This window comes from Armigeres subalbatus, chromosome 2 (assembly GCF_024139115.2).
Source record: "Armigeres subalbatus isolate Guangzhou_Male chromosome 2, GZ_Asu_2, whole genome shotgun sequence".
Classification (NCBI taxonomy): Eukaryota; Metazoa; Arthropoda; class Insecta; order Diptera; family Culicidae; genus Armigeres; species Armigeres subalbatus.
In genome coordinates, this window is record NC_085140.1 from 365,873,713 (window position 1) to 365,891,351 (window position 17,639).

At 38.2% G+C, this 17,639-nt stretch overlaps 1 protein-coding gene across 2 annotated transcripts; it reads left to right on the forward strand.

The window, feature by feature from the left end:
* Positions 1–627: 627 nt before the first annotated feature.
* Positions 628–12,131, forward strand: LOC134217187 (protein mitoshell). Of its 2 annotated transcripts, XM_062695971.1 has the most exons (8): positions 628–1,008; positions 1,066–1,164; positions 1,223–1,388; positions 1,658–1,816; positions 6,154–6,805; positions 6,896–7,354; positions 11,028–11,171; positions 11,235–12,131. In XM_062695971.1, the coding sequence occupies exons 1-8, from the start codon at positions 957–959 to the stop codon at positions 11,418–11,420; spliced, it is 1,917 nt and encodes a 638-aa protein (XP_062551955.1). In that variant the 5' UTR covers positions 628–956; the 3' UTR covers positions 11,421–12,131. The 2 variants fall into 2 exon arrangements, with proteins under 2 accessions (XP_062551955.1, XP_062551954.1); XM_062695970.1 differs by having other exon boundaries at positions 631–1,008; positions 6,154–7,354; positions 11,235–12,129.
* The last annotated feature ends 5,508 nt before the right edge of the window (positions 12,132–17,639 follow it).

The following is a 17,639-nucleotide window of genomic DNA, read 5'->3' on the forward strand; positions in this document are numbered from 1 at the left end:
GGTAAAACCGAGGAGAAAATCGACACACTTTATGGCAAAAATCCATGTATTTTTAAATATGCATATCATGTGTCGAACATCAATTTTCATGATCAGTGTGATCAAAAGATGTTTTAGTTATTTACAAGATAAAGATACTCGCTTCGGTTCCCTTTGTTCTGCTGTCCGAAACATGTGTGGTATAAAACTGTCAATTCGTATGTATTTTTCCTTCATTGACATTTAGCACCCTATCCTCGAAAGCAAAAGTTGTTTCGGACAGCGACAATCTTTATCTTGTAACCGAGCTTGTAAGTAAAATATCTTTTGTGTGATCAGAGAATAGAGGTAATAAACTATAGAGGACGACTGTCGCTGCGGTTCCCTTTGTTTTCGTCCCCAAACATGTTGGGTACCTATCTGTCAAAACGTTCTGTTTTTCCTTTGTTGACATTTAGTGCCCTATCCTTGCCAGCAAAAGATGTTTCGCCAGTGACGACAGCGACAATCTCCCTCTATAGTTTATTACCTCTATTGATCAGAGTGAAAACATTGAAAATTAACAAATCTATACATTCACTTATCTATGTGGTCATCAGTTTCTCTATACTGAGAGTGACGTAAATGTCTCAGACGTAAATCATGCCGCAGCCAAAAAATGCGGCGGCGCGGGCATATCACGCTTTCAAAAGTAATCTACGCAAGCGATCAAAGCAACCATGTGATAAAATTTGAATTTTTTCCTTCTGTGTGCTCGAGTTTTCGTTACGGAGTCCGTCGTGTGCTGCAGCAGCCAATCAGCTGACTGGACCGTTGTTCACTTCAATCTGCAGCAGACCTTTGGATCGAACGGTAGTCTGTTGGTCCTGTTCCTTCAATACATACCTACCTGTGGTCAAACAGCTGACGAACAAAAGACTCGTTTGAACAATAGAGGACCTTTGTAGCAGCTTCAAGGACAACGGCAAAGTGTGAAAATGACGGAAGAAAGCTTTAACAAAGCTCCCGGTTCGGAGTTCTCCAAACATCGTAAGTTTTATGCTTTCTGTTAGAAATATTTTTCCGGCTCTTATGTATAATTTTTAGGATCAACCGTCGTTACTATGAGTAACATAAAGCTTTCCTCGAGTTCTACTGCACAACTTCCGGAACGTGCAATCAATCAAACAGGAAGTATCAATCCAGGTAGAATACAAATTGTTAGGTTATGAATTTGAATTGATGCACCTGCGTATTGTTTTAGATTTTCCTTACACGTTCCTACAATATGGCCACGTGTTGCCTACGTTGGTACAGCCGGGATTTTCGATGTTCCATCCGTCACCACCGCCGGTTCCTGTACCCATTCCGGTGTTCTATCAACCAGTCAACGGAAGTATTGCTCAGCAGCAAACATTCGACAGTAACATGTATGAATAGAAAATTATTTAGATTTTTGTGGAATGGCCTCCATCCCCATTTAATTCTACCAGTTGATGATAATTTCACTGATACGTATTTGGATCTCAACTGTAAATGTCAAGTAAGATATACTAAAGACGGCCTTACTGTTTTGAGGTCGAAAAACGTATCTATAAAGTTACAATTAAGTAGTGGAATTAAATGCGATAGTACTAACATGTTTGTTTATAAAAGATTCGTGATTGATAAATAGATCTAATAATTGAATATATTTTAGGTTCTATCGATATGTGCCGCAAGTCCAGAGCGTTGATGCCATGAGTCAGAAAATAAACTGGTCAAGGTACAACGGAAAAATAGTTGCAGGCAAAGTGAAAAACAAAGATCTATCTTCCATCGACATTGGTAAAGTGGATGGCACAAACTGCATTATCAGGTAATTTTAACTCATTCACTTCGATAAAATTTCTTCTGAAGCATGACATTTCAAGCTAAAAATCGTAGAAATATTCGATTTCGGCAGACATAAAATACGTAAGGCCGGAACAAATATCAATTTCTTCTTTTTCCCCTTTGGTAATCACCCTTATACTTATTTACGCGTATTCTCGTTTACGCCAGCAAAATCAAATAGGGGAACGATTCGTTAGAAATTTACGTTCGTACGTAAACAAGAATACAGTGTCGACCCGATTTTGTAACTCCCCGATTTTATCACGTTTTCGACCTGATTTTGTAACAAAAAAAAAAAATTGAAAATTTTAGTCGTTCTTTTTATTTTCGTAAATAATAACGCAAACAACAATGAAATAACTTTTACCGCCTGTGATTTATTATGAATAACTTCTTACTACCTGCGAAGGATTCTGTAAGCATTTTCGACAAGAATTAATCTAGACCAACATTTGAAAAGGGCGTAACATCCAAAATTTATTCCTTGTGATTCTTTGTCCACATACATATATCGCTATTGTAGACGAAGAATCAGAAGGAATAAATTTTGGCTGTTACGCCCTTTTCAAATGTTTGTCTAGAAATAATGAGTAAAGTTCACACGCATTTTGCCTTTCCACTGATTCATATTTGTGAAATAAATCAAAAAATGAAAATTAAAAATTTTCCGATTTTGTCACATTCTCAATTTTATCACCAACAATTAACCAGGAGAGTGATAAAATCAGGATATCACTGTAGCAGTTTCTGGGTAGTTAAGATCAAGTTTTGAAAACTACATTTGATTTGTTTTAATGAATGCTGCTTCAGGTATGTTTTAACCGAGGTTTTAACTCTTGTTCAAATTGATGAAATTGCGTAAAATCATTTAGACATTAGGTCCACACACTCACATTATTTTGCAGACCTTAACAAAATTTTCGCCGAGATCTCGGTAATTGATTTACCGAGATTCGTCGAAATTATTGCCGAGATCCCGGCTGTTGGATTTTCGGCAATCGTAAAATTTCGAATTCTAAGTGTGCATATTTTGATCAGGGAAAATAAATGTGGGGCACCTAGGGATATTGTTCCGAAAAGCTCTGAAAATCTCAAAAAATCATTATTCAAATGAAGTTGACTTATACTAGAAAGTTTTAACTTTTATATTATGTCAATGGTTGTTAAAAAATATGTTTGAACATTGTTAATGCAATTTTTAAAATGTATTGATTTCCATGTGGGTTCCCGACGATGCAATATAGGCCACCTATCCAAAACGTTTTTTAGGAGAGGAAAGTTTCGTAATATGTATTGCATACAAATTTTATTATTCTGTTGTAAATAACCTATTCGAAATAAACTTTAACCATTAAGATAAGATTCAATTCATTTTGGGCATATGTTTATATTTCTGGCGTGAAATCTAAGAATGGTAGCAATGAAATTGATTCGCTAATTGTATGCATATGGATAAACAAAACAAGAGGGACTGATGCTTCTAATGAAACCATAAGTTCCCGAACATATTTTGTTCAAAAATAATGCTCAGTTATTCCAGATAACTGTCTGGTGTAATCTGGGGTGGCAATGTGGCATTGCGCCCCTCAACTCGAAACAAGCAAACCATGCAATCTGTCGTACGAAAGAGCTGTCGAAAGGAGATGCGCAATGAGGCCCCTGGTAATATTCTTGCATTCGGCAACTGAAATTAGAACTTATTCACATCTTCTTCTTCCTCTATGGCTCTGCCATTGCATGAGGATGTATCGTGTGTGGCAAGTACAATGGATACACTACGCCTAGGGAGTCGAGAATGTTTCCCACCCGAAAACATCCCAGACAGGACCGAGAATTGAACTCGCCATTTCCGGATTGGCAGCAGGACTTTGTCAAAGGGCTTGACGATCCCTCCATAGATCAATTTTGAGTTGTGGTGCCTGCCTAGGATGTGGTGGGGCTTGACAGTGGGCTCCGTTAAACTTCTATGGAAAGCTGCATGTATTTGCAAGCAGGCTCCACCAAAGCAACCGTGTACCGCTCTAAGCGCACAAGCCCAAGTCCTGGTGTTAAGTGGGACACTAAACAGACCAGACACGACAGCCCTCCGACGAGACAGGAGGTTTGCGCAAGCCCGATAAGCCGCATGTAAACCCACAAATTACAAACGAAATTGAAGATAATACGACTTGATATAATCGGCAAAGAGCCAGGCGACGAATAAAGGATCACGATTGAAAGCTTGGAACATGGAACAGCAAGTCGCTAGATTTCGCAGGTTGCGACAAGATAATCTACGATGAATTACATCCCCGCATGGAGATTATGTACCTACCTATTTATATAAAAATAATCCAAACGTTAAAGCTACGTGAAAAAATACGTGGCTTTTTTCCATCACACTTTTCACGTAACAGCTACGTGGAAAATAGGTGACAAACAAAATGAACTCATGAACTCTCAAAATCACTTCACCAAAGTGTCACGTAATAGCTACGTGACTTTTCTGGTATCTTCCAAGAGATATTTTGGTCGATATGAAGTAATGTTCCGGTAAATTTTACAAAAAAATGTCTGTAGAATGTACGTCCTTATGCGGTAACTACTACCTTATAATAAATATATCAATTAAAATAAATGATATTACCGCATATTATTTCTTACCCTTAAAATAGGATAAAATTTATTATATAATCATATTGAACATTGAAAAAAAGGTCTTGTGCGATAAACTAATTTATTGCAACCATGGTATTGGTTGGCTCATCAGCTATAGAAAGAAATGACATATTGTCCATGAAAGCAAATTTTCGTTTGCAAGTTGCCTCGATCTTGAAGCAACTTGAAGTCCTGTAAAAAATAAATGGTTATCTAGATTATTACATGCGTTGATATAGTTTTCTCACCTGGATTCTTGTTGACGGGATTCGCGAAACAAAACGTAAACAACTTCCATATCTCAATCAAACATATGCAACATAGAATGAACGAGAAATGCAATGAACCTGCAGAGTAGTTACGTGATTTTCACGTAAGAGACATCGTACAATCAGAGTAAAAATGATCGGTGGTCATTTAGGTTCCATCTGAGGCTTTGTGATTAATACCTGCGGCATGTGAAACGTGGAATGTGTTCATTTTTAGAGAGCTACCTGATTTTCCACGTAGCATTGACGTGTAGATTATTTTGAGTGATAGGTATATTATAATGCTATGTTCGCACTACACGGAGAAACACGTTTACTCATTAATAGGTACTTTTTCTCTGCTATCTCTTTCTCTCTGCTGAAAAATCTACCCATTTTGGGAGAATAAGTGGATTTACTCATTTAAATGAGTAGATCCACTTATTCTCCCAAAATGGGTAAATTTTTCAGCAGAGAGAAAGAGATAGCAGAGAAAAAGTACCCATTAATGAGTAAACGATTTTTATCGGGTATGGCCTGAATAACATCTTCAGAAAAATATATTAAGCTTTTAGTGGAATGTATTAAACCGTCTAAGACGAATTAAGTACTGTCCATTTAACTGGTGGAATTAAATGGACAGTACTTAATTCGTCTTAGACGGCTGAATAACATGTTATTCAAATTATCGACAAAAGAAAGCTCATCAAGATAGCCGAATAACATGTTACAAGGCCCTAGTGCGAACATAGTGTAAGAAACGGAAAACCAAATCGACCACGTTCTAATCGACGGTAAATTCTTCTCCGACATCGCGAACCTCCGCACCTACCGCAGTGCGAATATTGATTCCGACCACTACCTCGTTGCAGTATGTCTTCGCTCAAAAATCTTGACGGTATACAATACCCGTTCAAGCTTAACATTGAGCGACTACAAGACGCTAGACTAGCCCAAAACTATGCGCAGCAGCTATAAGCGACACTCCCAACGGAAGAGCAGTTAGGCGCAATTTCTCTTGAAGATGGCTGGAGACATATTCGAGAAGGAGAGCGAGCGAACAAGGCACGATAAAAAAGGGCTCGGCACAGACAAAACTCGATTTTCCAAAGGAAAAAGTTGCCAGACCGTGAAGGATGGAACAACTGTACCAATGTAATGGTCAATGGCCTACAACAGCGTGTCTTCAACAGAGTCGCATCACTCTTCGATCTCCACGTCACACGGAGCATGTTACGCCAAAAATTTTCATCATTCTTCGCAGAAATAAACAGACGAAGACAATGACAATGCTTGTTTTAATGTTTTATACTTACTTTGTATTACTTTTGACAACATCTTCGTTTTTTCGCTTCGAATACGATAGATAAATCAAATTGATTGATGAAAACTGAAATAAATGCAATTAACGTAACTATTGTTTTTACATTTTCAGTGACGGCCCTCTAAGTCCACCGGTTATTCCACTTGTATCGGATCCGAATAAGGAAGTTGGATTCGGAGGAACCGGTATCGTGGTGGACAAAGAAAAGCTTATTGCATTGACTGAGATGGCTATGCAGGGCTGCGAGTTAGCAGAGCAGTTGGCCAATAATCACCAAAAGAGGCCTTGTTTTAAGAAGATCGACAGTCTATGCGCCCGTATGAAGCAAGACCTGATTCGACCGGACAGTGTTCTGGCAAACATAAACTCGCAAGGAATTGCCTGGGCAGTCAAGGATTTCATATTTGTATTCACCAGAATCATCAACGCTTGGATAATTATCAAGGGGTACGTGTACAACACTCCGGATGGGTTGGATCGTGTCCAAAAAGTTTTGAGTCCGGATTTCCTGAATCATTTTCTCAAGTGGCAAGACTCGACGATCGATTTTGTCGACAGCTTGATCAAATCTTTTACTAGCTTGGACGAAATGGTTCAAAATCAGCGAACATGTGGTGTACAAAAGGAGTCATCCCCCAAGGGTACAAGTCGTCAGTCAAAAACCGATGAAGAAAAGGAACGGAACATTCAAGAACTTTTTGAATATCTGAAGGATATGATACCAAATCTGTCTGAGAGCAAGGCCAATTCGTCATCAGATAATGCAAGTAGTAGTGATTTATCAGACCGCAGCAGCGTAGTTTTTGACAATGCTAAAAGCTATCTTTTCTCGGTTGTCAATGAATCGGAACAGGCCCAGATGAAGCACAACGAGAATGGGACCTACTTCAAGACAGGAATTTATGAGCCTGTGAGGAAACCTCCGGTATTCAAGGCCAATACGACTACTTGTCCTGTGAAAATTCCGTTCCCTGCAGTCGATGCAAATAATTCGGCACCTTTCCTAACTTCCACGCCAAAGATTTTGAAGAATCCCATTTCGCAGTTCCGCCCGGATTTACTGGGATCACTTGCCAGCGCCAAACATTATGAAGGAGAATCTGATGCATCTGTTGGTCAAACGATGACAACGACTATCAGTGCTGTTGATGTATCGTTGCCAACACAGCTTCAGATGGATTTTTTCAGCGACGCTATCATCCGGCAGAGTTTTGACAGTGAAACTGTGGCCAAAATTCATTTTCTGTTGCAAAAAGTGTTCAACGTGAATGAATCTAAATACTTTTTAATGGCACATTTCACCAAAAATTATGTAAGTATTTTTCGATTTCATTGCTTTAGCTCGCTCAAGATGCCGGTGAACGCATTCATTATTATTGCGAATGAAAAGTTAAAAATGATCAATCGAAGTTGATTACTTATATTCCGGGGATTAAATCACTCGACATGGACTGAGGGTCGTGGGTTCGAGTCCCATCGAAGGACAAGTGGTTACCTCCAATACATTTTTCAAATCAATATCTTCCACATAATGCACATATTCACATATGAGTTTTCACAACATTGTAAATCAAAAAAAATATTTTTTTTTAATTTAAAATACAACGAATGATACTTCCTTTGTTTAGTTGGCTGTTTTTTTCATTTCTCGCGCTTAGTTTCATAGGGGCGTAACTGTATTGATCAATTTCTCTTAATCGATTTTATATTTTGTTATATGTTTGTTAATAATTGTTCGTACCGCCTGTTTCGTTCAAATTGAATATTTGTTCAAGAACCCAAGAACCCACGATTCCATACTGGCCAAGAAATTTCTGTATAAAGCTAGGAACAAGAACGCCACAATTAAATGTGCTGTTTGAAACTATCCTTGTTCTTCGGAAACCCTTTCTAAACATTGTCCAACAACTACTTGACAATTCGTCATTCACCATTATTAACTGAAAAAACTGTGTTTTCCCAGCATGAGTTGAAAAACATTCCCATAACATTTTCGCGAAATGTCCTAAACAGAACTCCTTTCGGTATGGCTGCATGATGGATAAAATGGATAATGATGGATAAAAGTTCACCATTCATATGTACGATTCATGTACGATGCACCTTTTCTTGCTCATAGATTATATTATTCTCACGAACAGAATTTTCGAAATCCATCCTTCAAACCGATAGAACGGAATAAGAAACGAGTAGATTTTTCAAGATTTTTTTCACTTTTCAGCATTTTATCGGCAAAATACAGACAACGATTTGGTAATACCTGTTACCTATATCTTGTTATGCTGCAGTATTTGAAATTCAGGGCAAATTTCCACTTAAAAATGCCTAAATATTATGACAAACGTTCTTCGCAAGTGGGTTAATGAAAACAGTCAAGATGGCGCCTGTAGTGACGACCAATAAATTTTGTTTAAAATTTGACTAATCGCTAAAAATGACGTTGCTTTTCCTTTCATTTCATGCCTACATAACCATAGAAAAGTACAAGAATATTTTTCTGTTATATTTTATACAAAAATTCTTGTCTTGCGTGAACGGAATTAGGCGCTGATTGGAATGTAACCAATTCATGTAACCACACCCCCCCCCCTCCTCCATTTCGAAATTTGCCTGATTGATAAGAACATTATTTTACGCTTTTAGTGGAATGTATTCACTTGTCATAAGGCGAGTCTCTACTATAGACACTATATAGGTATGGAACCTATAGTGTCTATAGTCTCTACTATTCCATTTAATCCCCCTACTCTATTGTACCTTTGACAGTGTCTCGTACTTGACTTGACTTAGTTGCATGTAAAGTAGTTGTGCATGATGTACTTGATTCGACTTTACAGCATGTAAAGTAGTTGTTGTGCAGGCACATCAAAACATCCTAAATAGATTCGCCAAATTTGCTGGTGAAAGGATTGCATACAAGTTCTTGATCGTATGTACAGCACATATATTCAGCATGAAGCCATATAGACGAGTTGAAATAACATTTACATTGACATTAAACCACAGACAAACAGACATAACACATCGAACATTTACTCATCAAATTCTTCTTCTTATTGGCATTACATCCCCATATTGGGACAGAGCCGTCTTGCAGCTTAGTGTTCATTAAGCACTTCCACAGTTAATAACTGCGAGGTTTCTAAGCCAAGTTGCCATTTTTGCATTCGTATATCACGAGGCTAACCCGATGATACTTTAATGCCCAGAGAAGTCGAGACAATTTCCAAACCGAAAATTGTCTAGATCGGCGCCGGGAATCAAACCCACCACCCACAGCATGGTCTTGCTTTGTAGCCACGCGTCTTACCGCACGGCTAAGGAAGGCCTCATCAAATTCATCAAATTCATAGTCATGCAAATACTAACGAGATCCGTTCTTTGCACCAACTTAGACAATATACGAACCAGATGGCGATAGTGAGCAAACGTCAAACACGAGCAAAACCGATTCTAGCGCCACGAGCGCTTGTTTGGCCTATTAATGATTATTCAATTTGGCCGGTAAATCGATGTATACGATGTGATTTATTTAAGTGTTATGTCTATTTGTCTGTGATTAAATGGAAAATATATTAAGCTCTTTAGTGGAATGTATTTAACCGTCTAAGACGAGTTAAGTGCTCTCCATTTAATTCCACCAATTATTATAATTGGTGGAATTAAATGGACAGTACTTAACTCGTCTTAGACGGTTGTGATTAAATATTAGTTGGGTAGGCTTTTCTCCCTATATGTAGTTAACCCTTTATAAGGCAGACGAATCTAAACAATAAATTAACAAAAACAACAATAGGACACAATGTTGACATGGTATTAAACTCAAATGTATGTTTGTTATACATTGAACAGTTCAGAAACATTGAAAAATTGGTGGCAATATAGTTGCCACTGCCCGCGAAGCGAGACAACATTGGTGGCAATATAGTTGCCACTGCCGCGAAGCAGGACAACATTGGTATATAAAATATAAAAAGATTTTTAAAAATTTGGTTTTACGTAGAATTAGTCAAATCAAGGTACGTTACATTTTTTGGTGAAGAGTCCTAGTCAGAAAACGCATTATAAGTGAAAAAAAATTTTTTCACGTTTTTTCTCCCAAGGGGGGACCCTTGGGAAAAAAATACAATTTCGTCAAAAATCCAAAAACCAAATATACAGAAAGGCAAAGCTTTTTTCACGCTAATCACGTAGTAATCTAACACAGGAGATTCAAAATTAATGGTACCGACGGGAAAAAATATATCTTTGTCGTTTTTTTAACGAATTATAACTGAAAATCCTTCTTCCACTCGAAACTTACGATATGTTCGTAAAAAAACTGTACTCAAATTGACATTTCAATTTTTTTTATGGCTCAAATTCATCTGGGGTGTTACTAGGAAGCAAATAAAGTCACTACATGTGAAACAATAAGTAGAGCTCTTGTTAATAAATAGAAAAACATATTATTTGTTGGTGGCAATATAGTTGCCACTGCCTTATAAAGGGTTAACCTGTGCTGAAGCAATAAATTTACATATTGTAAAAAAATGATTCATATGAATATCCGCCTGCACTGCTGTTAATCGAAACATAATTTTATTGGAAGTAATGGTTGCGTAATCCCTTATACCAATTTTTGATGCAGGCGTTATGCTGTAACCATGCTATAGGCATTTACAAATGGTATGACGTCACTAATTGGCCTCCTTTTCTTTCCGAATGGAATCCATCAATCTACTTGCAACGTTATCCTTTGATCGACGAAGCATGCGCGTATTGTCCTTTCTCTTCAGTTTCTTAAAAGTCGACCCTTTCTGAGAACTTGTTCTTGATCTCTCTCTCTCTTCTTCGAGAAAGAGAAATACATAACTAAATAAATGCAGCTCAATTGTTCTCTCTCTACTCCTCTCTTTTTCAAAAATGGGCTTCTCCATTACATAATAGTAGAAAAATAACAGAAATTGTAATGGGAATAATGATGTAATCATTTTTATTTTCAGTTTCCAGAATTCGACACCATTAATCCAAACTTCACCGATTTGCGGGCGATTATCTCGAAAGCCCAGATTGGTGGCTACCTAACTATCTACGAGATTGTGCACGATCTACGTCAGATTATCCGAGCCGCTCGACGCTATTTAGAAGTGAGCTGAGTTAACTGATTACGAATGTTGCGCTAACTAACTTGTTGATTTTCTTCTCTGCAGCAAAAATCCAGTCTCCTACTGAAGGAGACAGTAGATGAGTTCGAGCGTAGCTTGGAGGACATTCTGTGCGATAAAATTTTCGATTGCTACAATTTCAACCGTTTGGCCGGATCTTCCTCCCCAACCGGCACTGTTAGCAGCCAGAGTAGCGTCAGCACCACGACCGCCTGTTCTGGCGAGTTTTAGTACACCTGTTTATGAGTTGAATATTTTAAATCGTTTTTCTGCTGAGTGAGGGAATGAGTAGGATTTTTTGTCAGTTATTTTAAGAGTAATTCAGATTCGATGACTGATGATTTAGGAACAAAAAAGTCATCATTGAGCAGATAATGCAGTATATTCTAGGGATAAAATTAGCTTAAAAAGCGTGCCAAAATCTAAGTAACCAACCGAGTTGAATTATGCTAGGCTTATCAAAATTCACGCACTCAAAATTGTTCTAGCTGAAAGCTAGACAACTACGCCGGTTTGGTAAGTAGATGGCAGCAAAGTTTTAAAAACATTTGATAAAGTGTAAATTTTTATTCATGTCGTATAAATTATACTGCTGATTTTGGTAGAAAAGTTTTGATACGAATGACAATCTCTCAAAATTATGTGCGTCCTAAGTATAGTGTTCATGTCGAAAAAAAATGTTTCTTTTTTATAATTGGTAGGTTAAATTACTCTTGTATCGTTACTAAATCTGATTGATAACTTTAAAAAATGATGTTCTAAAATGTAGTACAAATCATGAAATGTAGATATAAAGATGTCGAAACTATTAATATAAATTTACAATAAAAAAATATGCTTGCCTTCGCAAGTACTGGCAAAACTTATTTAGCACCTTCTGTTGGAACATTTTTCCCAGCCGTGGTTTAATTCTTGGAGCCGATGTAATAAACGTAGTGTTAATTGCTGATGACATTGGACGGAAGCACCAAGTTGTTCATTAGGAAAATACTGCGAAAGTCGTGCTGGCTTGGCCCAAGTCGTAACCTGATCGGGAAAGATATTTCTTGATTCTGAATGTTATAATTGAAAAAATGATATCCGGACATAATCCACACAAATCGATCTGGGCGTAATTCGATCAAACTGGTTCATACGAATTTTCTACGAAACAACAAGTTCAACCCGTCCACACCCGGAATATATGCAGAGCTAACTAAGTGTTAACAAGATCTGTCCTATGTGTATAACACGCTGGGGCATAATGAGCTATTTGGGATTATTCTATGAGTAAAGTCCATCGGCAGTTGATTATTGAAAAAAATAGAACTTATTAGGAAACGTAATATTTTGGTGTTAGCGACAGGAAGTAGGGTAAAAAATCCGATAGTCATGGGTGTTCCTATAGTTACGGTAGTGTTGGTTTTACAAAATACTGTATTACTCATAAGAAAATCTACTCTTACGCTTATTTTTGGTCTAAGAAAAACATACATCCAGACAAAAAGCTACTTCGATATTTTTCAAAAACTTTTCGCCACGTGGTGCATTCCGTGGGTGAATGCTTGGATAACACGTGCTATTTGTACTGCGGAGAAATTTTTCACATCTATGAAAGCTTTGGAAAATGATCACAAAAGTTGTCATTTTATTGCAAGGCACAATATACGTATTAAACGCAGTAACGCAAAAATCGGTAAAGTATCATTAAAATACCTTATCTTTTCTCTAGCTTTGCACCAAAAGTGTGTCCCATTTGAAAACAAAAGTATCCGCAACCTGAATAATTTTAATTAAAAAATTACGTAACGCTTAGATGGGAAGGGGGTTGAGTGAAGTGTGACGATCCATACAAAATTTTCAGATGCTTTATACAAAAAATGTGACATAGACATAGAGGGGAATGGGGCTTGAAAAAGTCTATTGTTTTGCGTTATGTAATTAAATGAATATTCCCTAAGCATATCTAACGTTGGGCATACTTCAGATTTCTTATTCTTTATTTAGGTAATTTGTAAAATTACCCGAAAACCAATCCTTTTATTTAAAAAAATCTCAATAAAAAATAAACATTTTCCCGGAAATAACATATCCCCAAAAATCCCCATTTTCCGCAAGTATCATAGCCTTGAAAACATTTCTTCGGAAATGACATTTCGCCCGAAAATGAAAATTCCTCGAATATGCCATTCCTCAAAAAAAATCCGCAAATATGATATTTCCCCGAAAATGTCATTTTCTCGAACGTACGATTCCCCAAAAATGACAATTTCTTCAAAATGATATTTCCCCGAATATGACATTTCCCTGAAAATGACAATTTTCCGAATATGACAGTTTCAGTAAACATATTTTTCTCGGTAATATCATTTCCTAGAATATAACAAAAATTTATTTGTCGGAATTAATGTTTTTAAAAATGATATCTACCTTCTTTTAATCATTGGAAACGGTAGCGTCAATGAAAGCGGGATCCTTCTGGAAAGTGGTCACTCGATTGAGGGCGGGTGCAGTATCTTCGTTTGCTTCGGGCGGACATATACTGATCTTAGCTTTACCTGGACCAGTCAGTCGGTTGAGCTGGTGTCCTGAGTCGGGTAGGGATGGATTGTCCTCTGAGATCGTGCATCTTTCGTCGGAGAGTGAAGAAAGGCGAAACTGAGCAGCAGGAGCTCCGGAAACGGTAGCGTCGAAGGAAGCGGGAACTTTCTGAAAAGTGGTCACTCGATTGAGGGCGGGTGCAGTATCTTCGTTTGCTTCGGGCGGACATATACTGATCTTAGCTTTACCTGGACCAGTCAGTCGGTTGAGCCGGTGTCCTGAGTCGGGCAGAGATGGATTGTCCTGCAAAATCAAGCACCTTTCGTCGGAAAGCGGAAAAAGGCGAAACTCAGCAGCAGGAGCTCCGGAAACGGTAGCGTCGAAGCCAGCGGTATCCTTTTGACCCCCGGTCACCTCTTTCAGGGCGGGTGCAGTACCTTCGTCTGCTTCGGGCGGACATATACTAATCTTAGCTTTACCTGGACCAGTCAGTCGGTTGAGCTGGTGTCCTGAATGTGTTAGTTGCTACTTTGAATAGTCGACGAGGCTCCTACGCTTCTCCAGTTGTCTTTGATACACCGGGCACAACTCACTCCATGCAGCATGGTTTGTTTCGATTCGCAATTTCCGCTCAACGTTCATTTTCTTACAGTTTGCATTCCTTTTTGATTGATTTGCACGCTTGCACTACATGGCTCTCGCTGCATATTGGGCACTTGGGAGATTCTGCCTTACAGTCCTTACTTTTATGGTTGAATGCACAACACTTGAAGCATCTAGTCACTTGCAATCCATCAATCACTCTGCAGCGATCCCATCCACAATTCAATTTTTCTTCTTTCATTACATTGACGAATGTTTCGGCGTCCAATTCAATAATTGCACTCACATTATTAAACTGCAATTTTGTATTACAGTACGTTTTGCACAATTTGAAATGCGTAAAGGCTTCCAAATGATTCATTTTGATCCACTAGAGTCTCTTTCAACTCTTGTTCATCCAGTTCATCACTCATGCCGATTAATTTTATAGTTGGTTTCAGATTTTCTCGAACATCATATAGTCCACCCATATTTTTTCTACCTTCTCCTTCAGAATTTTTCACACTATTCTCATCATTCAGTGCAATCATGACCTCATCGTCTTTACCACTTGTCACCCGCTTCACATTTAGACATCTAGCATCCACCTTTTTTCGCAATTCTGCTCGAACATCTTCCACTTTTATACCTGCTTTTGGCTTAACAATAACTACAGGATTTGGCTTCCGTTTTTCTTCTCTTGACTGCTCTGGTATCTTGTTTCTGCCTTTTCTTAACACTTCAGCAAAACTTGTCTTCGGTGTTTCAGCAACATCTCTTTGTATTTCCGTTTCGTCAATTTTTCTTCGCTTAGCAGAAGATCTTGTGATCATACGCCGAGGAATATTATCCTTTCCAGTCTTGTCATTTTCGCACCGTTCATTAACACGCACTATTTCCTCACGTACTACTTTCCGAATAACTTGTTCAAAACTGTTTATCATTTCCGCTACACCTGCGAGATCATTCAGTTTCTTTGCAATTTCGTCCAATCTTTTTTCATAGTGCCCGTCGTCAAACTCAGCCAGGCTCAAACAAGCATCGCACACGAACATCGCATTTTTTATCTTCTTTAATGACTCTATCTCATCACTCGTCGCACCCTGGGTGCTGTGGATAGAGCCGCTTTTCTGCTCTCAAGCGAGTTGAGGGATATTTTGAAACCAATATCATAAGCAAAATTATTTTGCAGTTACTTGGCTGTCAAACAGTTCCCGCTCTTCGAATTTCTTTTTCCATGCTGCATGAAGGCACACACATGCGCGAGACTCTTTGTGACTTTACGATGGTTTACATACATTCCTGTTCCAATCAGCTGCTGAATCTCGGGAAATCCCGTAACGAGTGCTTTTAGTTTTAGCTAATTTTCCACTCGAAATATAATGTAAATATATTTGTTACAAAGAATGCAAAAATCAAACTAAGTTTATTTTTTCCCCAAATAATAACAATACTTCTCAATATAAAATCTGAACCGAACATAATCACTATCTTCAATGTTTGGCTCCGGCACAATAGAAATTTTTGGCTTCAGTTTGACAACCAAATCGATTCTATTCGCACCACCCAGGTCGCACCCGGTAAGCAATGGACATGTATAGCCAATTTGCACCGACCAAAACATTCCACACAAGCGCTCTCGTTATCAATAGGCAGAGCACACTGGGCGCACGGCTGGCTGCTGAAGCCCCCTTCAGCATCCATCTCTTCTTTATCTAATTCCACGGGCATCCTGCCCGGGGCAAAGCAAAGCGAGCAGAATAAAAGAGTGCGGTTTTTCACGAAGTGATTTTGATTACAAGATTTTGCTTGTTTATATCACTTAAAACACTTAGCTTTTACGTTAATAAAGGCGATCAACAATCACTTGTAACAGACACAAAATTTGGTTTAAAACAACAGAGTTTAACACACATAAAATATATTTTTGCGATAACACTTCAATAACAACACTGATTACATCGCTTGCGCTTTATTCACTTTATTCACTTTGAAACTGGCAATCCCGGACAAGGCCGGGTACATACAGCTAGTTACAGAATAATAATGTTCGAAGGGTTCGAAGGTATTCACAAAAGATATTTTAGTTACCAGATAAAGATTGTCGCTGTCGTCGCTGTCCGGAACATCTTTTGCTGGCGAGGATAGGGGAGCTAAATGTCAAACAAGGAAAATCCATATGATTTGACAGCTTGGTACCCAACATGTACCGGACAGCAGAACAAAGAGAACCGAAGCGACAATCTTTATCTAGTAACTAAAATATGTTTTGTATTCACCCATATTCTTGTTTACTTACGAACACGCTTTCGAACGAAAATTGAATCACATTCTCGTTTACGCCAGCAAAATCAAATGGAGAAATGGTTCGAACGAATCGCATTCGTTTGAAAGTATCGTTCGTCCGTTAACAAGAATAAGGGTGATAGCAAAATAAATTCCTGGAAGACTTCAGGAAGGAGTCCATGAATGAGTTTCCTATAATATTTCAGGAGGTATTTCCCAAGCAAGGAATTTTCCGAAAGAATACCTTGCACGCAATTCCCGAAGGAATTTCCAGAGTAATTCTCAAATAATTTTAAGGATCAATTTGCAAAGGAATTCGAGGAGGAATTTACAAAGGATTTTTGGAGAAACCTGCGAAGTAACTCCTTGGGGAAGATCCATTAATTACGTAACGCAAAAAATGGGCATTTTCAACCCCCTATCTCCCCTATGTAACACTTTTTGTATGAAACATCTGAACATTTTGTATGGATCGTCACACTTCGCTCACCCCCTCCCCTTCTAAGCGTTACGTAATTTGGGGACGCTCCCTTGAGGAATTTCATTAAGAAATTGTGAAAGAATTTCGAGGAAATTTCTGAAGGAAGATCATAAGCAACATGGAGCACGTTCCATAAGAATTGAAAAGATAATTCTAAATGGAGGAATATCTAAAGCTATGTCCATTTAGAATCCGGAATAATAAAACATCTGTATCTCGGTAACGGATTGACATACAAATAAGTTTTTTTTTGTTAAATATCTTGGCTGTGCATGTGCACAGCACGTGTTTCGAAATGGACAAATTGATATGAAATTTGCGATAAAAAATCCACGTGTCTTGGAGGGACTCGAAGCCTCAACCTCCTACTCTCTAGATAGGCGTGATAACCCTTACACTTAAAGGTGACGTTTGCGGAAAAGCCGTCAGAATCCGAGTATCAACCTCCACCACGGTTAGCTCTTTTTGCAAATTGAATATCTTTCGGATGCTTGATTTGTCCAATCTCCACATGTGCTTTACTGTTGTATTAAACGAGAGGATCGTACTCTGGGGTCATTTGGCCGATACCCATTCGGCCG

Excerpts from the sequence above, each read along its gene's own strand:
- LOC134217187 (XM_062695970.1), top strand. The coding sequence starts at position 957 with ATGACGGAAGAAAGCTTTAACAAAGCTCCCGGTTCGGAGTTCTCCAAA. Across the intron at positions 1,165-1,222 it reads AACAGGAAGTATCAATCCAG|ATTTTCCTTACACGTTCCTA; the intron begins GTAGAATACAAA and ends GTATTGTTTTAG. Across the intron at positions 11,172-11,234 it reads CCGCTCGACGCTATTTAGAA|CAAAAATCCAGTCTCCTACT; the intron begins GTGAGCTGAGTT and ends TCTTCTCTGCAG.